Here is a 27,837-nt window from a genome sequence, read left to right as displayed (position 1 = left end):
AGGTTGAAGAACTTTGTGTATATCTCAGACCTAAGACTTTAAACCAGATAAGGGCCAAAATTTTGCAAGTGTCGAAAACAAAAGAGGCATTTCTTAATCTCTTTTATCCGTGCCTCTAACCCTGAAGATCACGCAAGCTTCCATGTGGGAAACCATGTTTAGTTAAGCTCCTTATTTATTCATGTTTCAAGAACCTTTTAGTACTAAGTTCAAGTTTATAGTGGTTAGTAAAAGAAAAATGTCAATATAGTACAATGTAAAGAGAATTTGTTTCTGAGCTGTTGATGCTTAACCGATCAGAATCAGGTAATTTAAGTCTCTTTTTGTCTCTTTTCTTTTATGAATTTAATGTACACTTGGTGAAAGGATTCTTGCGTCTTGTCATCATTACATGTACCTTGTTATTAGACAGACGGCTCTTGGGAAACTGCATATAAACTATCATCACCTACTACTCGAGTTAACAGAACTCAGGTATTTCGCACCTTTACATTGAAGTAACAAGTATGTAGCCATATGAAATAACTGTAAACACGTAATTTTCAGGATGCTTAAGTACGGTTAGGGATGCTTAGGGACGGCTAGGGATGATTAAGGATGCTTAAGTTCGGCTAGGTGAGGAATGAAGAAGGATGCTTAAGTACGGTTAGGGATGTTTAGGTACGGCTAGGGATGGTTAAGGATGAGTACGGCAAGGGATGAAGAAGGATGCTTAAGTACGCTTAGGCATGCTTAAGTGCGCTTAGGGATGCTTAAGTACGGCTAGGGATGATTAAGGATGCTTAAGTACGGTTAGGGATGCTTAGGTACGGCTAGGGATGGTTAAGGATGCTTAAGTATGGCTAGGGATGAAGAAGAATACTTAAGTACCTTAGGGATGCTTAAGTACGGCTAGGGATGATTAAGGATGCTTAAGTACGGTTAGGGATGCTTAGGTACGACTAGGGATCATTAAGGATGCTTAAGTACGGCTAGGGATGATTAAGGATGCTTAAGTACGGCTAAGGATGAACAAGGATGCTTAAGTACGCTTTGGGATGCTTAAGTACGGCTAGGGATGATTCAGTACGGTTAGGGATGTTTAGGGACGGCTAGGGATGATTAAGGCTGCTTAAGTACGGCTAGGGATGATTAAGGATGCTTAAGTACGGTTAGGAATGCTTAAGTACTGCTAGGGATGATTAAGGATGCTTAAGTACGGTTAGGGATGAATAAGGCTGCTTAAGTACGGCTAGGGATGATTAAGGATGCTTAAGTACGGTTAGGGATGCTTAAGTACGACTAGGGATGATTAAGGATGCTTAAGTACGGTTAGGGATGCTTAGGTACGGGTAGGGATGATTAAGGATCCTTAGGTACAGCTAGGGAGGAAGAAGGATGCTTAAGTACGCTTAGGGATGCTTCAGTACAGTTAGGGATGCTTATGTACGGCTAGGGATGATTAAGCATAGGTAAGTACGCCACCTGGGACCACTATATGAGTGCCTACACCAAATAGTTACAAAGCGCGTAACTACTTGATGTAGGCACTCATATAATATTAATTACTAGTGGGAAGATGACCTTTGAGTGCAAGCGGTATTGCGTTACAGGCAGCCGTTGAGAATTTAAACGCGCTATATGACTTTGTATGGGAAATAACATAACATCGATTATGAAGCCTAAAAAGCGCTCAATTTAACGTTCATTCAATAAAATGAATAAAAATGACTCACCTCTGGTGTATTCTTGTGCGTTTTGATGTTTATTTTACCGTTTCGGGAATTCCGTGTTTTCACTGTTCTAAGTCAAGTCAAGGCTGCACACAGATTTCGACCGTAGTCAGCTCAGAGGCGGTTTGTGCCTCGAAAATCCATCCCAGCCGCGATTTTTTCAGGCAAAGCTAAAGCCCCATCATTTGCGAACCTCAGTGAATGTTTCGTCGTCAAAAATCCCCACGCACATAGCTGGAAATGGGCATTTTCTGCTTCCGATTCCACGATAGCTGACGAATTTAACAGATGGTGATCTTGTGAATGGTCACGGAGCTTGGGTCCGAGGTCAAATTTGAGGCACAGTCGTACAACACTTACCCCATCCTTACAGCGGCTTCTCGAACAGCTCCCATATGGTTACGAGTGACGCTGTGGGCTGTGTGTTGGTCTGGCCGGGTTTTGATCCCGCGACCTCCCGCACAGTTGTCTGATGCTCAACCAACCAGCGTGGCATAAGACATGCCAGGCAAAAAAGGCATGCTAAGGCCCCAAGAGGACGACGTATGCAAAACATGACCTGCTCCCAACTGAGTGGCTTCATAGTTCAGTTGGTTGAGCATTGCACCGGCCTCGCAGAGATCATTATTGCTTCAATTGTCCAGATAAGTGCCAGGATGACTTCTCTTTCTCGTATAAAGATTTTTCTGCTTGAAACTGTACAAAATGAGGGGTGGTCCACAGGGCTAGTCCATGGACAGGGTCCATGAAGGGGTCCATGGACCGGGTCCACAGTGGTGTTCCATGGATCTGGGTCCTTTTTTTGTATACGTCCGCCGTGAGCATTCTTGGAAGTTGCACGCCTTGTCTATTTATATTGTATGTGACGACGCGTGGGATCTGAAGAGGAAATTGAAGCTTCCCATAAACCCATCAAATCACTCAGGACAATGCCAAAAATAGTAGGTGAATGAGCTTTATTTATCTGGCTGTCCATAAAACGACTTTTCCGAGAAAAGGAACATCGCGATTTGAAGTTTTTATGGAACACTTTCCTCGATCAGTTGAATCGGCCGTTACAACTGTCTCAAAATAACGTGACGTCACGCGCTCTCGCATCCTTACGGTCTTACGAACGGGGCAATTGTATGAGAAAATCACACAGACTGTCGTCAATGTCTGCGGCGATGGTGGCGATCGCGATCGCTTAGATTGTCTGTGTTCTATCTGGGCGATTGGTCGCCGACAGGGGTGATAATCTCTAATCGTCATGCCACTGATCTGGATTGGATCTTGATTGGGTCGATCGACCTACCTGCTGTTCATGCAAGTTACAATTTTTTAAAAGGAAGCGTTGCTTATCCGGCTGGATCCTTCTCTCAGGTGGCATCATCGCTGGCTGTCCAACAGCGTTCACACATTTATATATAGAAATATTTAGTAAAATCCAACTAGTGGTCTATTATCAATGCTGCGTTCTGATTGGTTGAGCTACTAGTAGGCTATTTGTTATAGCCCACTAGTAGCGAAAAGCGCCGGCTTTGAAAATCAAAACAACAATTAAAGTCTAGCTTTAACTAGCGAAAGATGTTTTGTCTCGATATTTTTTTGACCAACTAGTTGGATTGGCTATTGACTCAGAGCCCATTCCGGCTCGAGGAATAATTGTTAAATATATATATATACTTTTTGTATGACGAAGGCTGGAAATCCAACGCTGTAATCACTAGCCAGTAGCAGTGAACTACTACTGACTGATCCTATTGAATGAAAAAAACATATATGTGCCGTGAGTGGGAATCGAACCCGCGTCCCCCTGGTTAATAGTCGGGTAGCTAACCACTGCACCACCACGATTGATTAATTAATTAGTTGGTAGCCTGTAAATCCCCTTTGGATGATCCGATGTATGTCCCGTTCCTGAATGTTGAATAACGCCGGGGAACCTCGTGGCTAACCAGTATCTTCACTGATTGCTCTGTTGCCAGCAGGGTTCTTGTGATGGTGCGGTGTGTGATGAGGGTTCAATTCCCACTCACAGCACATATATGTTTTTCATTCAATAGGATTCTTTAATCTTTAAAGAGATTAAAGAATCCTATTGAATGAAAAACATATATGTGCTGTGAGTGGGAATTGAACCCTCATCACACACCGCACCATCACAAGAACCCTGCTGGCAACAGAGCAATCAGTGAAGATACTGGTTAGCCACTAGATTAGTCACTAGTAAGTCACTGCTACTGGTTAGTGACTACATCGTTGGATTTCCAGCCTTCTTCATACAAAAACTCTACATACATGTATATATATAATAGAAACGTTGAGTCAAAAGTAAAATGCGCTTTATCATTATGTTTGTAGCCGGTATTTCTTTTGTGTTTTTGATTAAGTTGAAATGGCCAAAGAGCAAGACAATTTGGTGTTTATCATCCCATTATCCATGGAAGAAATTTTGTTATTTGATTTTTAAAACCAAAACCTGAAACAATTTCTTTTACCAATTCAGTTCGAAAAAAAACCACTCGTTCCAGATAGGTCCAGAAACACAAGAAATTAGATATACGATGATTTCGCTCTGGACCGCGGGAACACCAGTTATAATGACTTTTTGGAAAGTTGCAAGGTATTTTGAAATCGCTCCAATTAACAAGAGAAAGAGCTTGGGCATGGCCCCAGCTCATCCGCGCACGCCTTATCAATAATCCATACAGGTAACTGGGAAAGTGTAATAATTTACAACCATCATTCAATATTTGTACTTCATTTTGGTTTCAGCTGGATTATTGGGCCTTGTAAATAATGCAGGCCCTATGTGTTATCCCCGATTGCGTGGTCACCACTGGCTGAATTTAAGCAAACAGCAGATGTGAATACATAGGGATTAATTGATGTCAGCAAGACCTTTCTGCCACTGCTTAAGAAATCCAAGGGATAAGTGGTGAATATGTCAAGTGCAGCAGGTTGGATGTGATCCCTAAGCTCAACAAGCGCTGATGCAAAATAACTATGGGCCAACGATAAATGAAGCCCCATAGTAGTTGTGCATTAGTGCACAGGGGCCGCGGAAGGGGGGATTGGGGGGGGGGGGGGGGGGCTATACCCTCCAAGGTTTAAACTACAGCTAAGAAGGGAACAGCGCAAACTCAAACGCCAGAAAATACATTTTAGGCTTTGCGTGACAACGATTCCAAACCAAAGGGATGGGGAGTGTGGAGAAAGTTGACCTCTAACACAAAGAAAAGAAATGGAGTGGTTGTGGTTTCAGCTTTGATTGAGACAGGGGCCGCGCGGAGTACACTTGAGAGTGGGAAGAAGGGGGGATGGGGGGTTAAAAGTGGGGGTGTAAATTACCAAGTCTTTGATCAAGCTGAAAACAACATCGTAGGAAAAACGTGGGGGGTTTGTGGCATTGCAACGGTTTGGAGAATACGTTTCAAGTTTTAGCTGCAGATGCTCGTTTTCGTAACGGCCGGGCCGCTTTTGTCTAATGAAAATTTATCTCTTCTTCAGGGGCGGTGGAGCGTATTTTGTATTTGGGGGGTTGTGGGGGGGCTAACAAGCAAGCGCCGGAGATGCTAACTTGTAGGGGGTTCTGGGAGAATTCTTCGCTACAAAATTTTGAAATCTTGAAGCTCGCAAAATGCTACTTTCAGCATTCTCGATGAGATATCAAAAAAAAAAAACGTGGATCAACCATAAATTGACAGATGTCTTACTTCTTATTTGTTACTTGACACGTATATAACTCGATACATTTATTCCGGCCTTAAATTCTTTGCTCATTTTGTTTGTTTTTCCTTCTGTTATATGTTTAAGAAGTAAAGTAAAGTCTCTGCTTACGAGCCAGAAGGCTCATCAGGCCGGCACTTATCTCTGGTTTCATTAGCATGAAGCGACTAGGAACGGTATTTCTACTCCCCCGTGGATGGGATGCTAGTCCATCGCAGGGTTACCCCCAGCATTTCGCCGGTACCCATTTATACACCTGGGTGGAGAGAGACACCGTGAGAGTAAAGCCTGAGTGTGTTGCCCAAGAACACAGCACAATGTCCCCAGCCAGGACCCGAACTCGGACCTCTCGATCCGGAGTCGAGCACTCTAACCATGAGACCACCGAGCCTCCCATATATATGCTGTGTTATATGTTTAAAGGGTTTTTTTTATTATCTCATTGACTCTGTCACAATATCAGGGAGGATAGCAGTTCCACTTACTGGAGCTTACTCTTTGACTAAATATGGTGTGGAAGCATTCTCTGATGCTCTTCGACTGGAGATGCAGCCCTGGGGGATTAAAGTCACTATGCTGGAGCCGGGAATCTTCCCAACCAACATTGCTGCTCCAGACTTTCAGGAAAAAGAATTGAGGAAGGGCTGGAATCAACTTAGCGAGGAGCTAAAAAATGATTACGGAGAGGAGTGGCTGGAGAAAGGTACCAGAATACTTCTTCAATTTCAAAACTGACTCCTTTCCTTTTCATTCCAACATAATTGTTTTTATTATTATATATATATACTAATGAAATACTAGGATTTTCCTTTTTCTAAAAATCCACAGTATCTTCACCGCACGCAATTAAGATATCACTTTTGTCTTTCACATGTGAGGATATAGGTGTCGTCATGGTAACTAATACGATTAGCCAACAAAAAGCGTGCTTCCCCTTCTTTGTAAGATACTTTTGTGCTGTAATATAATTTTTCTCTACAACATTAACTGACTTATTTTGACATTATCATGATTTTCATAACTTTCATATCTAGTTTCATTTCACACAACATACGTGTTTTAAAGGATGATGACCACTTTTTCGCTATTTCGAAAAGTAATAAAATGAGTTTTTTTAACAGAACATTGGGGATACGAATTTTATCTCGTCGTGCTGACAGTATCTCGCACTCGTTCGCTGCGCCCACTCGTCAGAGATAATAGAGAGATTTAGGTTCAGGTTGTTTACCATTTACAAAAAAATTCCGGAAATTTCGGTGAAAATTTCCATCGGGTGAAAAAGATGTTCCATTTAACTCAGGTCCGTTCGCCGCCCAGTGATTGCGATTTTACGCGCCAAAATTTAAAAATGTGGCCGTGAATAGCCTGGAAGTGGTAAGACCTTTCAAAAGTTGTAAATGGAAGACACATTTCCATCGGAAAGTTTCCAATGGGAAAACAGGACTACCTTATCGGAAGTTCCATTTATTCCGGAAATTTTCCAGTGGAACGAACCAAAATCGTGTGTTCCATTTACATCCAAACCGGAATTTCCGGAATTTCTTGGTAAATGGAAAAGGCCCTTCAGTAAGCAACGCGAACAGCAAAAGTGACCACGTGACCATGATTTTCCCGCCATTTTCTACGTTTGCCGGCTGCCGCTTGCCGGCATCCAGGTGATCTGGTGACGTAATTTGGAAGACTGGGAAGAAAAATTATAACGCCGTATCCCACAACCGCGCGCGGCGTTAGGTGTTGTTTCTAAACTCCGTGCAGTATTTCCATCGCCAAAACTCAACAGATCCCTCCGTGTCTACCACATTTCCTGTTACTAAATGAACATTCAAGTAGAACAACAATAAAAGCAAGATGACACACGCTAACATCAACCCGGTGTGGCCAACACAACACGCATGCGCACAACCATTTCACCCGGTCAATTAGCAGCCATGGACAGCTGTTTCGGCCTTTTGGGCCTCATCAGCATGGCGTAGCTAACATACCAGGCGGGTTATTTCTATTCAAGTAGACCCGGTGAGATCTAACCTCGCCTCTCCTATATGCATGTTGAATTCGAAAATAAGGCCGCGCGCGGTTGTGGGATACGGCGTTAAATTTTTTTCTCCTCAGTCCTCCGAGTTACGTCACCAGATCACCTGGATTGGAGAGATTAAGCATCGGGTTCGCGGCAAACGGCAAACGTCGGACTTAAGTTTGCGTTTTGCCAAAATTGGAAGAAACTCGTTTGATATGAGCTCATTTCTTGCGTGTTAGCAGCAGGTATCAAGTAACTTTTTAAAAGAGAAAGACGAGTTAGAATGACATATAATTTCCATGTTTTTATGACAAGCAGCAGCCCATCCTTTCGCGTTTGCCGTTTCACGTAAACGCGATGCGTGATCTCTCTATTATTTCGCGTATGCCGTACACGTGAATTTTCTGGTTTTCTTCTATATAAAAAGTTGTTTGCGGAAAAAAAAAAGTACCCCAAAACCATTTTCCGGTATGTAAGAGGAGGAAAAATTAGGTTTCATGGTCATAGATCGTTCAAAACTGACTCCTTGCCACAATTTTTCTCATGAACTCACATTGACTCTGTTTACCGACAAAACAGCTGCTTCATCGAAACTCTCAAAATTTGACGGGTAAGGATCATTTTTATTTCATATAGAGTATTTTCTACAAACAGTGTTTAAAAAGACTCCGAGTATTGATTTTGCTTTTCAGTAACAAAATACTCGAGTTGCCGTCGGTCACGCGAAGCTAAAGTCACTCTCTCTAATATCAGCACTCCAGCATACAATTCATAGTATCCTTGCGCTGCCACTGTAATATCCTTTAACATGTTTATATCTTCTTGACTCTTTCGTCCTGCTGTTGGCAGATTATAGGATTTTTACAGTGTAGGTTTATTTACAAACCCATCACAAGCAACTTTTCTTTCCCTGTCTTATTTACTTTTTCAAGCGTGCCCGAATTTCCTCTAAGAAAAGACACCTAATTTCAATTTAACAAAAGTACCCAGTCGGCATCCGGTCCAGATGTGGGAATTCCATGCTATTGTTGAAAAGAAATGGACTAAAAGGAAGGGGATTTCTCTCCTTCAATACTAAGGCAGTTAATATTCAAATCATTTAACTTTTCTTTTTTTTTTCAGCAATAAAGTTTGTGAGAAATCTCCCTTGCAATTCTGACATCAGCCCAGTCGTGAACGCAATAGTACATGGCCTGACTTCGCCCTCTCCATCTGACCGCTATAGGGTTGGCCTAGATGCTCGGTACGTGAGCATACCTTTGAGCTTTTTTCCAGCATTTATTGCTGACTTTCTTATCAACGTTGTGTTTCGACCAGGAAACCCACGTGGTGCCACACATGACTTGAGAACAAGCACCACCAAACCCTTAACTGACTAATAATTTCACTTCAAAAGGCAACTTAAGAAAAAGCTGAATTGCAGTGACAACTTTGTCCGCAATTAGGTAATAAAAATCCATTATAATCACCAGTTGATTCTGTTGTTCTTGCATGTGGGTTTACATGAAGTAAAAGTTCTCGATGATCTTGAACCATTTCCAGGGCGAGAACTTGGTTGGGACAAACGTGCGTGGGGTTTTCTCTACTGTTGGACACGCAAAGGAGCCCATGACTCGGAACGTACAACTTCACTGTATTTGTGGAACGGCGTTTTTACAGACCGAGTTATTTTTAGATTGATTTTCCCGCGAAACCATAGTCTCCCTCGCAGCCGTTCTTTGGATGTCACGCAACGTTCGTTGCGTGACATCCAAAAAACGGCTGCGAGGGAGACTAGCGAAACCACCCCTCATTTTGTAAATTCAATTCGTTTTATAAGCAGAAAAATCTTCAGACGAAAGAGAAAAGTGATCCTCTCACTTATCCGGATAATTAAAGCTGAATTGTCTCTAATTATAACAGCTGAAAAATTCAAGTGGTTTTAACGGGATTGGAACCCATGATCTCTGCGATGCCGATGCAACGCTCTACCAACTGACCCTTGAAGCCACTCAGTCGGGAGCAGGTCAATTTGTTAGGCTCAATTGTTCCGGTGAAGGGCTCGATGAATGAAACGAACTTATATTTGAAACGCGGGTTATGGAGTCACCAAATAGGTGGTATAAGTGTCTATAACAAGCTATTCCTTAAATCAGTAGCCCATAACTAGGAGCGAACAACAGCCCTATATTCCTGTCACGGCGTTTTCACAGACCGCGATTTCTTTTGTGGATTGAATTTCCCGCGAATGAGACGCAGGAGCCCGATGGCCTATCTCAACAATTTAACCGGAATTGTCTTTTTGCAGAAAAGGCAGCCTAAAAATAGATCGTACATGGGCTCCTGGCCCCGGTTGTTGAAAATGTGGATAACGCTATCCACCGGATAAATCTCTATCCAGCGGATAAACACTAGAAAAACCGATTGAGTTATCCAGTGGATAGTGATTTATCCAGTAGATACCGCCGGCTATCCACGCTTCGAATAACTGGGGCCTGGTCCTTAAAAATATCATGACGTAGGCTTAGAATGTAGGGCTGTCAACTCTCCCCACCCGCTCGGTAGTTATGTCGCTCGCCCCAATTTGCGTTCGCTGTTTAAAAACAAAGATGGCGGCAGTTTGTGCTTGATGGGAAAATAGGGGACTGTGTTATCAAGCTGTTTTCCTATCAAAAATGATATTGGGTGTGCATCGTCCATTATTACATTTGAGCATTTGATCATCCAAATGCAGTAACTCTCGTCTATTCTTTTGGTAATAGTTGAATTGTTACACACCTAATTTGTCAATCTGCACACCCAATGACGTTCTGCACACCTAATCTGGATGTCGATTTGCACACCCGATGCCGTAGTGCACACCTGATGTCGATCTGTACATCCAATATATATCAATCTGTACACCTAATGACAAGGACGTATACAAAACATGGACCCCAGGGTCCATGGACCACCCCTGTGGACCACCCCTCATTTTGTAAATTCAATACGTTTTATAAGCATGAAAGAGAGAAGTGATCCTCTCACTTATCTGGGAAATTTAAGCAGGAGCACTTGACTAGTAGCAAACAACTCCCATGCTCCGGGCTTTCAACTCCCAAACTCTTCAAATATTGAGAATTGATAGAGATGGGATGACAGAAGAGGTCATAACACTTGTGACGTCATTTCTGGAGTCTCCTGGATTATCCGGGAGAGTTACCTCCTAAACCTTCACTCCCCCCACCCACTCGGTAGTTATGTCGCTCTCCCCAGTTTGCGCTCGCTGTTTGAAAACAAAAACAAAGATGGCTGCAGTTGCTCGATCCCGACGATCAAACGGATGGGTACTTTGTAAGTAAAATTATTGTAGTATAAGCTTAAATTCAATTAATGACCCCTGACAGGAAGAAAAAAATGAGCAAAGTTAAGATTGCTAAAGGGTTACCGTTTTCTCAGCACCAAAAATCCCTAATATAGCGACATTTCTTGTTGCAAACATTGACGTCACATTTCTTTTGATATTCAAGTTTTTCCAACCACGGAACAAAAGAAGTCATTGCCTCAACAGCCAATTAGGTTCTGGTTGGCATATTAATAACAATGGGTGACCTCAGGAGAAACATTGTTATAACTGGGAAGACGTTTACCTACCAACATCTTTTGATGTGCCAGACATGAGCAATAGAAATAAGAGAACTCTTTGTTTTGCCAGCCAAGTAGGCTCTAGGCCAGTTTGATGAAAGCATGATTAGCATCAACCATTGGTCAAGCCCTATTAAAACCTGCAAATTGCCAGGGAAGGAGCTTATAGACAAAGGGCTTGACATTGCAACCAATACCGTCGCTTTTGCGACTAAATTTTTTCCCTTTGCGACTAAAATATCTGGAGAAGTGGCCAATTTGCGACAAGTTTTAGCTTGTTTTCACCTTCGCTCTTTCGAAACAAAAGGGTTAGCAGTTGCCCCTTTGCTGCTATTTTTGCTATAATAAATAGATGACAAAATTATTTTGTTGTTGCGGTAAATATTCTTTTAATCTGACGATAGCGTAATTGTAGCATACTTAAGCTGCAATGTTACATGCACAACTCTATTCCTGTGATCATTTGCCAGTTTCAGTGGTTTCTTTACACACAAGTATCGTGGGCTCATAAATATTTTGTTTGCTAAACTGCTGACTAAAATTTGCGAAATTGTGTCTAAATTTTGTATCTTGTCCCAACATTGCAACTTGGTTTTTTCATTAATTTTTAGCCCTGTAAGAAATCTACAAAGGTATTGTTTTCATCCACCAACATGGCAGTAATGACATAATATGAAACTGACCTACATTTTACTCACTGACACACTAGCAGAAACAATATAATATAATAACTGTATCTCCCTGAAAAGCTCACATTGAATAAACTGATACAGTACAGTACTCCAGACAGCAGAATACTCTGGCATGAACTGTTAACATGGCAAAACAATAGCCCTGCTAGAAGTGTGTGCCTTTGAAAAGTAAACTGCAGGGTCCAGGAAAGTGGGTTGCCTTGTCTAGCCTGTAAACACTTCCATGCATTTTCTAAAAAAACCAAACAAGTTGTCTCTCCCAGGTTAACTTGGTTAAGCAGGGTAATATAACTTGCTTAGCCACGCACCTTTTTTTTCCATATAAACAGGCCCTTGAAAGAATTGTCAATGATTTTTTGTGAAAACTAGTTAATTATTGACATGGCCTGAGTACCACCTTATTCTTCTTCATTTCTGCTGTGTGACTTCAGAGAAGAGATGGATACAGCACCTTGAAATGCTGGATCTCTACAGCACGAAGGAACTGAGACACTTGGTTGCATTCACTGTGAACAGCAATGGTCATCGTGTAGTAGTAGCAGTAGTAGTAGTAGTAGTAGTAGGAGAGAACTTTATTAATGTGTCAAGAATCGCTAGCGCGTGGCACTAATTGGTGTACCTACTTGATGTATCTCTTTACACCTGATGCCGGTACCCATTTATACACCTGGGTGGAGAGGCATCGTGAGAGTAAAGTGTCTTGCCCAAGAACACAACACAATGTCCCCGGCCAGGACCCGAACCCGGACTACTCGACCCGGAGTCGAGCGCACTAACTATGAGGCCACCGCGCGGGGGTAACCCTGCGATGGACTAGCACCCCATCCAGGGGGGAGTAGAAATACTCCTAGTCGCTTCATGCTACAGTAGCCGGAGATAAGCGCCAGCCTGATGGGCCTTCTAGACTTTACCTTTACACCTGACAGACTACCCAAATGGACGGGTTTTGCTAAAAGCAGGCCCACCACGGCCCAGCAGCCCGGCGGCCTGGAGGCTCGAAGGCCCAGCGGCCCGCGGCCCACACAGTTTTGTTGTTCGGCGGTAAATCCACGCGCATGCACAGATTTGCATCGGGTTTGGGTGCGCAAATGAAAGACGGTGAGTTTGAATTCGTTTACCATTTTAATAATCATTTCAATCCTTTTTGATCCTTTCTTTCGTTGCATGTTGCTAAGTGAAAAACGTTGTCATTTTCTGTTGTTTTCGTCTGTTTACAACAACAAACAGAAACAAGGATTCAAATTATTAAAATGGTAAATGAATTCAAACTCACCATTGTCCATTTTGCACGCCCAAACCCGATGCGATCTGTGCATGTGCGTGGATTTACCGCTGGACAAAAAAACTGTGGAAAATCAGGACTGGGCTACCGGGCCTCAGGGCCGCCAGGCTGCTGGGCCATGGCGGGCCGTGGGCCGCGCGCCGCAGGCCTACTTTTAGCAAAACCCCAAATGGACTACCCAAAAATACTATTTCAAGAGAGTACTATTGGTCGTAAGCAGCGTCGCAATAATTATTAGTGCTAAGCCTAAGTGTACGGGTAAGGGGAATGATTCAATTGTTGACTCGCCATCTTGGCTCGCATGACTCGCAGCCATGGCTTGCATGCCTCGTGTGCCTCGCTAGCTCGCACATTGTCCAAACTCATTATTGAAAGCTAACCTTTTAAAAATGGGTGCTTAGACTTAAATATTGTTGGCCAACGCTCTTTAAAATGGATGTTTAGGCTTAGCACTAATTGTGACGGTGCTTATGACCAATAGTACTCCCTTGAAATAGTATTTTTGGGGTAGTCTGCTAGGGTAGTCCATGGACTAGGGGTCAGTGTTTTCTACTCTCTCCCTAATCCCTAATGACCTTGGATTATGTCATGCAAAATGATGTTATTTCATGACACTCAAAAAGTAGAATGAAACATTGCAATAACCACGGAATGAACTGTTGAACAACATAAAAGAAATACAACAAAAGAAAAGAGAAGCATGGATGAACACAAATGGGCAAGATTGAAATGGATTGCATTTGAGTAAATTTCTCTTGAAAGTAGTTGGACCTAGTTGGCTGAACTTTTTTCAAATTTATGGTAGATCACTTGGATAAAGGCTGTTTTTGCTCAGAATCATCTTAATAATAATTATTGTAATGTAACGATAATTTTATGAATGAAGGAATTCCGTATTAATATTATTATTTTCGAGATGTAAACTCATAAAGATTTCCCCTAAACACGCTAAAATAACATTACATAGCCCCTTTAACAGGCCAGTATTACATGTGTCTGGAGAAATTTTTACTTGGGTCCCCTGTCTATTTTGTTTTAGTTGGAGCCTGGGCATTTTCTGAGTTTTGTATCCATGAAACCATTAAAGCATTAATTTGTAAAGAAAGAATCAGTGAAAATTTTATTCTACGCTGACAAGATATCATTGTTGGTTCATGTCAACTGGAACAAAATAAAATAATTTTACAAAAGCATCTGCAGCTGATTGAAGTTTTTTGAATAGTATATTTTTGGCCAACAGATTCAAACCAACTTGCAGCTGTGCAAAGTCTTTTCACAAGGAAAACAATCCATCTTCAAACAATGGAAAATATGTTAATGTGTTTTTTGTGGAGGATGCGGTCAAAATAATCAGTTTATGAGGTCGGAAATGGCGACTTCGCCACGAAAATTCAGACATTTGTATGCGATCGTTTTATTTAAATTCCTGTTTTAATGTAACGCTCGAGTTGGCAAGCAGTGCAGCGTGACCAAGCAATTTCATTGGTCCAAAGAACGCTTTTTTTGGTGATTTCGCGAAATCTGATTGGCTAATACTCAAAATGCAGTTTGTTTGAATGTTCTTTAACTGGCGAGCTTATTCGAACCGATCATTGCTTCCACGCGACGTTAGTGCATGTTGTGGAAAATATCTTTGCGACATCTCATTTCAACTTTCGCCGATTTTTGAAATTGTCTATCGACGTGAAAAGCTGAAAACATTCTGAATTCAAGTTCCTTGTTGCACACGGAGACAACGAAATCGCAAGTGACAAAGTACAACTGGAGCTTGGTGTTCAACGTCTCTAGCATCTGAAACTGGGCCGGGGTGAAGATGTATTCCGGTAAACCCATCTCCAAAGAGAAATATTCTGTCAGGCATAAAACAGAAAGGCCTGCAGCTGATTATGCAAAGATTCCAAGAGAGTTGGATCAATATATTGTGGATCCTACAAATAAAAAGCGCTATCTTCGAGGCCGTTTCCTTGGCAAGGTACAAACGCTCATACGTAACGGCCATTTAAATTTAAATCCAGCGAGCACCTCGAGCGTCAGAATGTTAGATTGCTTCGCTCTTGAAAAAATTTGTTATATTTTCGTATTTGTAGGGAGGGTTTGCAAAATGCTACGAGCTCACAGATATGGAGACCAAGGAGATTTTCGCTGGAAAGATCATCTCGAAAACTATGTTGACGAAGCCACACCAAAAAGAAAAGGTGAAGATTCGATTGTTTTTCTATTGAAGTGAAAACGCCGAGGGAAAGTTGTAAACGTATAATTATTTTTGTCTATATCTTGGGTTTTTGCAGATGTCTATGGAGATAGCTATTCATCGCTCTGTAGGACAGAGGAAAGATCTCCTTATAGAGACCCACAAACATATCGTGGGCTTTCATGGATTCTTCGAAGACGCGGATTACATCTACATTCTCCTCGAGTTGTGTAGACGGCGGGTAAGTTAAGAGACAGTATTTTCATAAGGCGCTTTGATGTTGTTAAAATAAATTGTTAGAAGTACAGTACGTGAGTACATGACTGCTTGCGCTTCATATTTGAAAGCGGTAAAATCCGGTGTATGAAAGGCTTTATTGTCGGAATCAAAGATTACACATTTTCAAGAAGTGCATGGTGATTGATGTGATGCAGGAAAGATAGCACTGATGATAAAATCGCTAATTATCCCTGAGGCTGGAATTTTACCGCCGATTTAAAACATGGTGGTTGAAAATGAAATTAAGGTTCAAAACTATAGTTTCGATTCTAAGTTTTTGCTTTTGCTGTAGAATATTATTACTAAAATGCATGTAGTTTTAAATCCGGTTTGCAGACAAAAGAAATTTGAGTTATAACCATTTTAATATTTTCAACTACAACATAACAAATGATTTTATTTTCTCGATGGTTTGGCTGCAAAATATTGAAATGTGCTATTCAGCCTACCTTATTTTTTTTGGTGATTTATTTCCTGAAATGTTCTTGACAACCAGTGTTTTTGTGAAAAATTTCGAATTTGTTTGAACTGAAACTTTTCGTTCAATGCAAAGTGGACACCTGTTGCTTCCTCATATAAAGCTTAAGAATAATGGTTTTGTAAACAATGCACAAGAAAAAAAAGTAGTTTGAGCTTTCTTTTTCTACCTGTTAGCAACATGTCAGATGGTGATTACTAGAAAAAAAGAAATGGATAGTCTGCAAGTTAAAGAAAATAAAGCGTTTGCATTAGTTTTATCTTTGATTTCAGTGTATGTTCTGTCAATGTTAATAAATGCAAAGGGTTTCTATTGATTTTTCAAAAAGAAAGTTGTATTATCACCTTACGTAAACAAAAAGAGACCAACTAAAACAATGTTTTTGTACATTTGTTTGATGTCAAAAATGTGATTCTCACCCAGAAATATGGCTACGAAAATGTTCTACAACACATTAGGTGTTAATTATGATGTAGTAAGTTTTTGCTTTGATCAATATTTAACATAGTTTAATCTATTTACAGTACATCAAGAAATATGGGTTGGTAATCCACATTGTTTTAATTAAAATTTGATTATTAAAGACTAGATCTCGTTGGATAATGCAATTCTAGAGTTTTGATCGGCTTGGCCATCATGATATATGAGCTCTTTATACCATGGTCTAGAAATGCGAGTAACTGTATGCAACAGGTTTAATTTTTTTTTTGTTTTTACAAAGTAAAAGATGGGAGATTTATCCATAATTTGTGGGTATTTTAATAAAGTTGTTGTCTACCTGTTACTCTGATTGGCCAAAAAGCAATAGAGATCTTGAGCCTCACTCCGATTGGTCATCAAATCATACCTCCGGTATCTGATCAAACTCTTGAATACATTGCAATTGGCTGAACACAGCTTGAAGTTAATGGCAAAATCCAGTCGCAATTTTGCTACAAGATACGAAAATTTAGTCTCAAATGTGACTTTAGTGGTCCCAATTTCAAGCCCTGGTGAACATTTTCAGTTTTTATTTTGTAACTCACATAGTCAATAAAACATATTTTGGCTTATCCATTTTTGTAAATAGACAAATTCAGCTAACTCATTGTTGCACGTCCCTATTCAGTTTTTGTTGGGTTTGAGGAGAATGCATTAGTCCCATGGGATATCCCTTGGGTATTGATCGTGATGCCATACGATTTCAGTGTTTGGACGCCGTCTTGTTCTGGCACAAATAACCTCGCTCTCATGTGATAGTGTTGAGGCTAATTCCCAAGGGAAGTCAAGTTTAATGCCTGCATGGGTGACTATTCAGCTGTACACGCTGGCGAGTCAAGAAATTAGTTGTTTTTCTATCCAGCAAGAAAGGCTACTGATATCCCACAAAACTGATAAATGTTTTTAATAAAATTATTTTATTAGCAACAAGATAACAGTGAACACACTTAGTAGTGTGATGCCTTCATTACTGAACTGAATGAACAGTAGAAAAGGGTACAAAATGAATCAAATGCACCTCACCAATCCTTGATTGCTGCTAGTATAAACTTAAAATGATAAGCGATAGCTTGAATGCATAGCTTTTCAGAATGAGGGGAAGGTAAAATGAAATCTAAATGTGATTGTCCATTCAAAATGTTGCAGAATGCCAGAAATGCACATGTATTCACTGTACATGACTAGCAACTCTTTTTTTCTGTAATGTTTCAGTCCTTGATGGAGCTTCATAAACGTAGAAAAGCCTTGACTGAACCCGAAGTCCGCTATTTCATGAAGCAGATTGTAGAAGGCTGCAAATATCTCCATGACAACAAAATCATCCACCGTGATCTCAAGCTTGGAAATTTGTTCCTAAATGATGAAATGGAAGTCAAAATTGGTGATTTTGGTCTCGCAACAAGAGTAGAGAATGAGGGAGAAAGAAAAAAGTAAGAAAGGCTGATTATCTTTCAAGTGATTTTCCTTTAAGTTATTATTAATTTTGGTTTCGTAATCTAGTTAGTCAATTTTGTCGAATTTAATTGGTTTGGGCAAGATTGAAAACTGTTTTTAACACAACCTGACAAAGCAACTATTTCATGATTACAAAATTAATGTAAATTTAACTAAAATTGTAAAAGGGCAGTGTTGCACTTAGTCTATTAATTTGTATCCTCCTACTAGTGAAAAAAACCCTTTGTCAGTGAAGACCTGTGAAAGTGTTGCTATAGTTTTATGAGTAAGAAATGTACTAGTTAAGTTCATTGCTCTTTTTTTTCATATTTGTTTCAGAACTCTTTGTGGAACTCCAAATTACATTGCTCCTGAAGTGCTAAACAAGAAAGGTCATAGCTTTGAAGTGGATGTCTGGTCATTAGGCTGTATCTTGTAAGTTTGCACTTAATTTAGTGATTTGAAAAGTAAGCAAAAATCTTTTACTTTGGTCTGTATCACAGCATTTCATAAACTTTGGGAATTGCTTATTTTATAAGAACCTAGTGTATGATGTTAGTCCTCAGTGTTGAGGGGTTATTGAAATCTGTTGCTGGAAAGCGATTGTTAACTTTTCTGATATAAACCATGGATACATGTACATGTGAAGATAATTATCATGTGCTCTCATGTAACAGATTCACCCTGCTTGTTGGTAAACCACCATTTGAAACTCAGAGTTTGCAAGACACCTACAAGCGCATCAAAAGAAATGAATATTACATTCCTTCCAAAGTCTCTCACTGTGCACAGCTGTTGATCATCAAGCTTTTGAGGCCCGATCCTTCAACAAGACCTAACCTAGGGCAAGTTCTTGAAGATGAATTTTTCAAAGGATTCACACCCAACCATCTGCCAATCAGTAGTTTGACAATGGCACCCAGGTTTGCTTCAACATCGTCATCCCACCTTCTTAGTACTTCGAGGAAGCCACTGAATGAATTAAATACACAAGAACAGCAAACAACTAGTGCTAGAAGAGATAAGACCGAATTTTTGGAAAAGGTTAGCAAAAGAAGGTCACTTGGTGTTAGAGTTTGTGGAGGTGAGAGTAAGCTGATTCAACCAAGTGAAGCTGTTGCCGAAGAGCTGAAAGATGAGGATCAGGAAGGTTTGTATTCGTTCATCGAATTGACATCATAGGAACTTCGGAATGCATTCATGTGGTCAGCAATACCAATGATGAACTCATTTTCAAACACACTTAGATTTACATACTGTCATTGTCAAATTAATATTAATGTACGGTCAAATGTCATTCAATCCACATTTATCACTGTGGGTTTCATCATCATCATAATGATTGCAACACGACCACCACCACCTTTAGTCAATTATCTACTGTCATTATCGTCATCATTGTCAAAACTCTCACAATAAATAAATAAATAAATAAATAAATAAATAGATATTATCATCCTCATTACAACCTACTGACAGTCTTTGTCAAAAGTTTGGGGGGTATCTTCCATTGCAAAATTAAACACTCCCCATGTTCAATGTTGACTTTCAGGGTTAATTTAACTGCTGCACTGTAAAAGAACTTGACATCATTACTAAAGGGACATTTTGGTGGAGAGGATGGGGCAAGGAGGAGGTGGTGGTGTCTGATCGGGACTGGCAAAGAATGTCCTATCACTTTGACAGGACAGAGATTTTAGGTTGAAAATCCACATTAGATTAAATTCATTGTACATGTACATGTAAGACTTTAATAAGATTTGTTTATTATGCTTTGTAGAAGTTCCTCAAGATTGCTACCTTTCCCAGCTCCATAGCCAGCTCACGTCTTGTCTTGAATCCAAACCAGTCAGACTTAATGTCAATGAAGGTAATGGCTTGCATCATTCTACCTGTTTGCTTTACATCAACAGTGGTCAAAATTAAAAAAAAAAAACATTCAGGTTTTCCCTGTTTCAATAGCCAGGTAACCAAACACCAGTTATTCAAAGGCCCTTTTACTTTTAATCCAATGGATAAGTCAAAATCCAGAGTATAAAATATACTTCACGCTAAACATTGGCTACGATTTTCTTACACACCTTTTAACTAGATGTGCTTAGAGTGTGCATATTCGACATATTCGCAGTTATGACGGCAAATACTGAAATCTTTGCAGACTGAGATTAAAATGAACGGTTAGTGACGTACAGTACATGTTTCCGGGTGAAGCTATAGCGAAGGCGTTGATTGAGGATCAAGCACGTGAATTTATGGGACAGCGGTCGAAGAGTACATACACTGTAGCACATCCTGTAATCTACTAGGCTAAGCCTTGGTGCCAGAGGCCTTTTTTCAAGGTCGGAGAGAACACACAGCGATTCCAAATAAACAGTCGAGGACGAAAAAAAAAAAAAAGCCTCTGGTTTACACTACCCCAGAACCTCATTTCCATGTCATCGAATTGGGACAAAATTTGTCCTAGTTCGCTGATTGGACATTACGTTCTAAGGAGTTTCTGATTGGACAGTGGTCTGTGTGCTGCTTCAGTGCCTTCACCCACTGTAACCGTACGGCTTTGGCAACATAAAAAGATCCATTTTGCTTATCGATTCGCGCATGAGGGCACTTGTAGACTCAAGCTCATTTGAGAGCAGTCGGGGGAATTAACTAAAAAAGTTGAACTTGTTAACATTTGTTGCAACTGTGTCTGGAAACTGAGGACTTATTGACAAAAAACGGTAAGGACAGACAAGTTTCTCACATTTCGAAGTCTTGCATTGTGCAATATAGGCAGTGATCTCTAGCTCTTTGATATTACTGTAACAGTATTCTGTTTTAAACACGTTCAACAATAAAAGTTTCGCTCTGAGGAAAAAGAAATTTCATCAAATAAATCAAGCTAAAATCAATACAAAATGGTTAAAAATTGCTTGAAAATTATATAGCTGTTGAAATGAATAGCCATCACAGTGACTGTAATCGCAATTTTCAGGAATGTTTAAGTAAATGTGTGCTTCATTGCGTCCCGTGGGAAGCAGTCTCAGCACGGCGGCCAACACTGGTTTGACAAGAAATCTGAACTCTCTTCGTAAGGAAATGGGGTTCTGGGGTCATGTGACCAGAGGCTTTTTTGTCCTCAACCGTTGATTTGGAATCGCTGAGTGTTCTGAAAAAAAATTCCTCTGGCACCCAGGGTAGTAAGGTACATGTTTTACCAAATACAGAAACAAACCTAAACATTCATTAACCCTTTGATGTCCAAACCGGCGGAAACTGGCCAGACTTAGTATTTTACTCTGTCTAACGCCAGAGTATTTTACTCTGTCTAACGCCAGACAATTTTACTCGTCAATGGGGAACCCCTGGGAGTCAATGGGTTAAAGCTAACCGTAGGCCTAATTAGAGTTTTTGAGCCTAAGGTTAGCTTTAATGAATGTTTAGGTTTGTTTCTGTATTGGTAAAACATGTAGCTTACAGGACGTGCCTCACTCTTTGACTGCTGTCCCATAAATGCATGTGCTCGATCCTCAATCAATGCCTTCAATATCTGCTCCTTGAACAATCAGGGCCAGGGTTTTTATTTTACCAAAAACTGGTCACATGGTAAACTTTCTGGTCCTCTTGGATGACCAGACAGCCACTTATTTTAAGCACTGCATTAAACGTTTAGCCTGCGTCGCAGACAGACTAAACCACCGGTATAGTCAGTCGGCATAACAGCTCCAGAAAGCTTGTTCAGAGTTTACAGGGATTTCTGTATCCCTTCCTGATACTTTGTGATTTGACGTTCACCTGCTTGACAAGTCACACATCCGTTATTTGCATGACAGAACAAGTGCTTTGAAATTCAACAGCCAAAAGGTGACAAAACTGAGAAGGCGAGCAGATCCAATTAAAGTATTTAACCATTAGCACTTTGATTTGATTTTGACATTTCCCATTGCTCAGCAACCGATCAGAAGCGACATGAAACCACAACCTAATTACAGTTACAGTGTGCTGGTCGCGGTTTAGTTTTCTTGCGCTAGATTAATTTTAATTGAAATACAATAATATAACATTTCATAAATATTTCCCTGTTTTCATAATCACTTTTGTTTTTATCAGATGATTCAGAGGACCCAGCATCTGTTCCTGTTTATTGGGTTGGTAAATGGGTGGATTATTCCGACAAATATGGCCTTGGTTATCAATTAAGTGACAACAGTGTTGGTGTTCTTTTCAATGATCAGACAAGACTCATTCTTTACCAGGACGGAGAGTAAGTCATTCAGTTACTATTACTATTACAAAGCAACCTTAACCCATTGACCCTTAGGAGTGAGACTAACTACTGTGATTTTCATAATCCAGTGGAATCTCACCTCCAAGCACTAAGTGTCAACCTGCGTGGCTTCCATCAATCAAATTTCCAAGCATAGCCAGGAAGATCAACTCCGCCTCTGGAAAGTGAATGGGACTTTTGTTTAGTGCACAACTTGAACATCATTATGATATCTTTTGATAGGTTTTTCAGTAAAATGATTCATACAGATTCCATGACTTTCCATTGGCGTCAAGTTCAAAATTAATGTACCATCATGGGAACCAAAGATGCTGATTGGTAGAGATGCAGTTTGGCCGTTGGCAATTGAAAATGAGATTCTGCTGAATTCTGAGAATCGCAGTAACCAACTGACACCTCAAATGCCTAATAGGACACCCCCAGTTGGCGATTAAAATTGTCTGACTCTCAGGAGTCAATGGGTTTTAAAATCAATTTAAATTATATTAAAAAATTATAAAAAACGTTCACTGGGTAGATACAGTTTAAAACTTTCGAGCTTTCGGCTGTCAGGCTACAGCCTTCAATGGAAATGAATGGAAAAACGTTTTTTATAATTTTTTAATATGTTTTACCCTGGCTACGGTTCTTCTATTTTTAAACAATTTAAATTACTCTTTTTATTTGAAGAAAGGAAAATGAAACTGCAACCCTTATGTGTATCTGATATCATGTTGTTTTCCAATGCCTGATTTAATGATCTTCTGGCTTGTGATTGACCATGTATTAGATCAGAAAAGAATTTCTTGGGGTTGTTTGCAGTTTTTAAATTATTAACTTTGTTCTATCTCTGTAGAAATTTACAGTACATTGAGGTAGAAGGCACAGAACACTTTCACACATTGAAAGGTTACCCTGGACACCTTGAAAAGAAAGTAACACTGCTCAAGTACTTCCTCAGTTACATGAATGATCACTTATTGAAGGTAACTATTATGTCATCATTATAATGATTATTATAATAATATTTACCGATACATTTGAGTAATATTAAAATGCACCTCAAATTGGCAAGAGGGATCTTCCAGGTAATCAGGAGCTTAACCATGCAACGCTTTTGAGATGCGGACGGCAACCAGAAGTGAACACTTCACATGCCAGGACATTAGTGTCTTCCAGATTTTTGAACTTATCATCTCTAATAGAGAAAAGATACACTCCCAAAATAAAGTCAGGCAGTAGCAGTATAAATGTGGTTGTGTGATGACAAGTTAAAGAAGAAAACAGCTCACTTCTGGTCGGAATAAGCATCTCAAAAATAATTATAATTGCGTGCTACAGCTTCCTAATAGTCAACAAAACAAACAAAACTGCAAGGTGGATAAATGATTTTTAAATAAGTGTACCAACTGAAGGAATCAATAATACTCATTATTGATAGTCACAAAGGCTGCTTGGAGTTTACATTATTTAACACCAGTGTTAAATTCTGGTTGTCTTCCCAGGCAGGTGCTGGTACTAAGACTGTAAGAGAGGACGAATCTGGAAGGCTTCCTTTCCTAAAACAGTGGTTCCGCACACCAGATGGCATTGTTCTTCACCTGACAAATGGAACGTTGCAGGTAACAACCGCTTTGTTTTCTGATGTACGTGTAACAGGAAAAAAACACTGAGAGGTTAGCACCTAAACTTTCTCTTCCTCGTTCAAGGTTGTCCGGTAATATTGGAAAAACCTTTGAGATTTGTTCTTTAATCCAATCTCCCGTGTGTCGTCCTGAAGATGATCTCTGAATTCAAGCACATAAGTTCTCTAAAACTATTTTTCTTGGGAGACCACCTGTGTCATCAACTCTTTGATGCACAGCAACAGTATTGAAACCAGTAGATTTAATGAGGATTGAGATGCTCTGGAACTTCAACTTACGTTATTGGTAAAAATTGTTTGTTAAAGGTCCATTAACCCGACAGACATTGTGTGCCACGGAAAAATTTTCATAATTATATGGTCGCTACGATAAGCAATGCAAATTTCCATAGCAAAAACACACTGTCGATTGAAGATAGGCCTTTTAAGTTCCCAATTGAAATGCTTTTTCTAATAATTAGGTTATGATGCTAGTTACACATAAGTTTTTAAAAAGGTGGTAAGAAAGGTACAGTATTTAGTACAATCTAAAACTGGGTAGCAGTATGATAATTTTCCTGTCAGTAATAGAAAAAAAGGATGACATTATTAACATTTTAATTTGTTTCTTTCTTCAGATAAATTTTTTCAAATGCCATACTAAGATTATTGTTTGCCCTCTCATGAGTGCTGTTACCTACATTGACGAGGCCAAGAGATTTCGAACATTCCCTCTCAAGAACATTGAAAAATATGGCTGCTCAAAGAGTCTAGCAAAGCGACTTGGTTATGCTCTAAAGATGGTTGTGTGCATGCAAAATGGAACTCAAAAGAAAGTGTTTGCTCGTGCACAGTGTTGTGAAAATGACAAGAAGACCAACAAGAAAGAATAACTTAATAGGGGATTTAAATTTTGAATATTGAAAGTAAAAATAATGTTCCATCCTCCTCAAAACTCTTGAATTTCTTTAGTCCTGGGTCTGTACATGCAAACAATACAATGCAAGAATCAACGTTTACTAATTGAGTACGTTCTAAACCCTTAAATTTAAAGTTACCAATGACTTAACAATCTGTCTCCTTATTTTTACCTTTATATGAAGCTTAATTCTCAGGGTTTGTGATGTCGTTGGTTAGTTGTCCTAAGTCCTTGAACAGATTTAATTTAAAGACATTTCTTTCTCATGAATCTTGTCAAAATTCTTGAATGTAATAATAATTATCTCCATCTGACTCCTTTCAATATGATGTGACTGTTGGTTAAAGCCTGGTTTTTAGAAGCAACACCTGCACAAGCGCTAGCATAAGTAGCTTATGCTAGTGAAAACGAATGACGGCAAAAGCATCAAAATAAACCACAGCATCCGCCATTTTGGTCAAATTCTCAGATGTGGGGAATTTGGAACGACTGCTTTAATTTATATCAGATGTAACACATTTCCTTATGCTTCTGCTGTGTTTCATTTTCACACAATGCAAGCATACGATGCTTATGCTTGCATCAACTTCATTTTCATGGTGAAATACCTAAACACTCTTAAGCTTGTGCTTGTGTCGCTAGTGAAAACCAAGCTCAAGAGTCAAGTACTGTAATCTTGGTTTCATTGACTTTAACCACATTCCTTGTGGTAGATAGCATTTATTTCTCTTAAAAACGGAAAATTAGCAAAGAGGAGAAGAATCCACCAATGATGATGTGTGATTCTGGCTCTCAAAAATCAACCTACAATGCATTCAGTATGTAATTACGTGTAGGTCTGAGGATGATCTTTTAAGCTTTTCTTTTCCTTGGCAACATTGAAATATTTATTGTAGAGTTCAAGCAGATTTAAAATCATTGAATTATATTCATTAGCTATGCAAAATTTAGGTACGAATAACTCAATTCCACATTCAGATTTGTACATTGTAAATAATAGACCAAGTGTACTTTAATTTGTCATTTTTAAATCCTTGGAAGTTGTGTGCTTGAGCCTTGGGAATTCTTGGACCAGTTTTAAAGTTCACCTTCGCTTAGGATTATTCTGCATTAATAACAGAGTGGACACTGAACAGGAAAAAAAATAGTTCCGTAATCAGTGCTTTTGTTGCAGAAGAATCAACCATTGTGAGATAATTATGCTTTCCTTTCAAGTCTCTTTTGTCTTATAAAAATGAACATGCTTGCTTGTAAATTACCTGTTTATGAGATTGTCCTTTCCTTTCCAGTCTCTTTTGTCTTATAAAAATGAACATGCTTGCTTGTAAATTACCTGTTTATGAGAACTCCATGTTGAATTATTTCTATTAAGGGGTCATTCTGTGTTACTGCTTAATTAACAAAATTTGAATTACACTTTTCTCAGAAACTATGAAAATGTGAGTCTCAAAATTCACACTAGTTTAGGAGTATTGTTATAATAGTTACATACAACATACCATATTATTGTCACTGTAAAATTGTCATTTTATCTTTGGGAATTAATAATTAAAGAATGTCAAACATTTTATCAGTGCTTATTTTAAATTAGATTACAAGTCCCTCATTCACGGCCCCTGATTAATTTCTGCAGCATGAAGCAACTAATGGGATTGTTATCTTCCTAGGTTGCAATGCTTGCCCTCTGCAGGGTTATCGCCAGCAGAGACGTGAAGAGAGAAAGTGGGTAAACAAGTTTCTTTCCAAAGGAAACGGCTCTGTGGCAGAACTACATGCAGAGCTTGATCCATACTTTATTGACCACTCCCCTTAATCACGCAATTTTAGGCAATTTCAGCACTGATCGAATGGTCGTTGAATTAACTAAAATATCAAAATAACTGTTCAGAACTATAAAAGAACTCTAACAAAACACAGGGAAGCCAAGAAGGGACATGGATGGACAAAACTGGAGAGGATTGAAATGGATTGAATTTGGGTAAATTTGAAAAACGTCGGCCCACCTTATTTCAAATTTATATCAGTCTACATCAAAATGTCATTTACACAGCTGGAAAATCATTCTCAGTTGTTATGTGGCCGTGATTTTGCAAATGAAAGACTTTTGCTTCGCCAATTTTACGTTTAGAGCTCATAATTAACAAAATTAAACGAAATTACCTAAAATAGCGTGACCTAGCCCCTTTAAAGACTTTTCAGGACCAATTAAAGTAAATCGATGAAATAACAGAACAGAGAAACAACTTTTAAGAATCCGAAATGGTCGGAGACTAACCTGTCGACCATTAATTTTTTTACAAGTGCAGCTGGGAAGTTGAACCAGGGACAACCGGTACCAGAATCAAATTCAAGAAGTGGTAAGAATGGGTCTTCAACATGAGATGTTCTGATCTAACCACTGGGCCGCAGTGCCCCCAGTGATCCTGGGGGTGGAAGTCTAGAATGCTAAGACGTAGTAATACCTTTCATGGTTTAATTGCTCTCTTGTAGCTAAACTAAAAAGAGTTTAACAAGCCAATACTAAGGGTGCGTTCGATTGACCGTATTCCGGTACAGGAATACATGGAATTAATTATACAAGTTGGAAATCCTTCGTTTTTGCGGAGATTCACATTAAAATTGTCAAACATTTGCTAAAATGCTATTTTAAACATAATTTTATCATCTTTGCAGCTTTGAAACGCGCCAAACATACCGTTTTAATCATCACTCCACGTATTCTTATTCCGGAATTGGGTCAATCGAACATGCCCTAAGATTATGATTTGTAAATAAATACAGGCTTAACACCTAAGTTGTAGCCCTGTTATCATACATGTAGATCTGGAAAATCCTTGATTTTGTTCAGGCTCTGGTTACCAATTGTTGGGAAATTCCAGTTGGGGTGACCACAATAATGTAATGAGCATGTAACTCCCTAGTTCCTGATTGGACAGGTGTCTTCATAGAATTCAACCTCGTTCCCAGGGTCTCTCTTCTCTGCCTCAATGGAGGCAGAGACCCTGGGAACGAGGTTGCTTAAAATTAAGCCAAAATTCAACTTCCAGGAAAGTCTTGTTTACCTTTTAATTATTTTCCAAATACACTGATCAACCACATGAAATACAAGGCTAAATAATAAAATCTTCAGTTTCAAACAAACTATTTTTCAAACTGTGAGACTAAGAAAATG

General features: G+C 39.5%; 1 protein-coding gene and 1 pseudogene across 2 annotated transcripts; both read left to right on the top strand.

Annotated features, from left to right (window-relative positions):
- Nucleotides 1-8,930, top strand: part of LOC138002512 (retinol dehydrogenase 7-like) — a 15,474-nt pseudogene extending 6,544 nt beyond the window's left edge.
- Nucleotides 8,931-10,698: 1,768 nt separating this feature from the next.
- Nucleotides 10,699-26,230, top strand: LOC138002491 (serine/threonine-protein kinase PLK1-like). 2 transcript variants are annotated; one of them, XM_068848534.1, is made up of 11 exons: nucleotides 10,699-10,749; nucleotides 15,102-15,209; nucleotides 15,303-15,446; nucleotides 17,655-17,872; nucleotides 18,216-18,311; nucleotides 18,554-19,026; nucleotides 19,657-19,746; nucleotides 21,966-22,119; nucleotides 22,979-23,108; nucleotides 23,628-23,744; nucleotides 24,385-26,230. In XM_068848534.1, exons 2-11 carry the CDS (start codon nucleotides 15,135-15,137, stop codon nucleotides 24,637-24,639), a joined length of 1,752 nt encoding a protein of 583 aa, XP_068704635.1. In that variant the 5' UTR covers nucleotides 10,699-10,749; nucleotides 15,102-15,134; the 3' UTR covers nucleotides 24,640-26,230. The 2 variants fall into 2 exon arrangements, with proteins under 2 accessions (XP_068704635.1, XP_068704629.1); XM_068848528.1 differs by lacking the exon at nucleotides 10,699-10,749 and adding an exon at nucleotides 14,352-14,986.
- The last annotated feature ends 1,607 nt before the right edge of the window (nucleotides 26,231-27,837 follow it).

The sequence above is a fragment of the Montipora foliosa genome, chromosome 1, assembly GCF_036669935.1.
Source record: "Montipora foliosa isolate CH-2021 chromosome 1, ASM3666993v2, whole genome shotgun sequence".
NCBI classification, from domain to species: domain Eukaryota; kingdom Metazoa; phylum Cnidaria; class Anthozoa; order Scleractinia; family Acroporidae; genus Montipora; species Montipora foliosa.
The sequence above is the reverse complement of the archived record's forward strand: the minus strand, read 5'-3'. Positions and strand labels throughout refer to the sequence as shown.

Bases quoted from the DNA above. Each gene is read 5' to 3' on its own strand.
- LOC138002491 (XM_068848528.1), top strand. From the start codon at position 14,828: ATGTATTCCGGTAAACCCATCTCCAAAGAGAAATATTCTGTCAGGCAT. The intron at 15,447-17,654 runs GTAAGTTAAGAG...GTAATGTTTCAG, and splicing joins TCGAGTTGTGTAGACGGCGG to TCCTTGATGGAGCTTCATAA. The intron at 18,312-18,553 runs GTAAGTTTGCAC...CTCATGTAACAG, and splicing joins TGGTCATTAGGCTGTATCTT to ATTCACCCTGCTTGTTGGTA.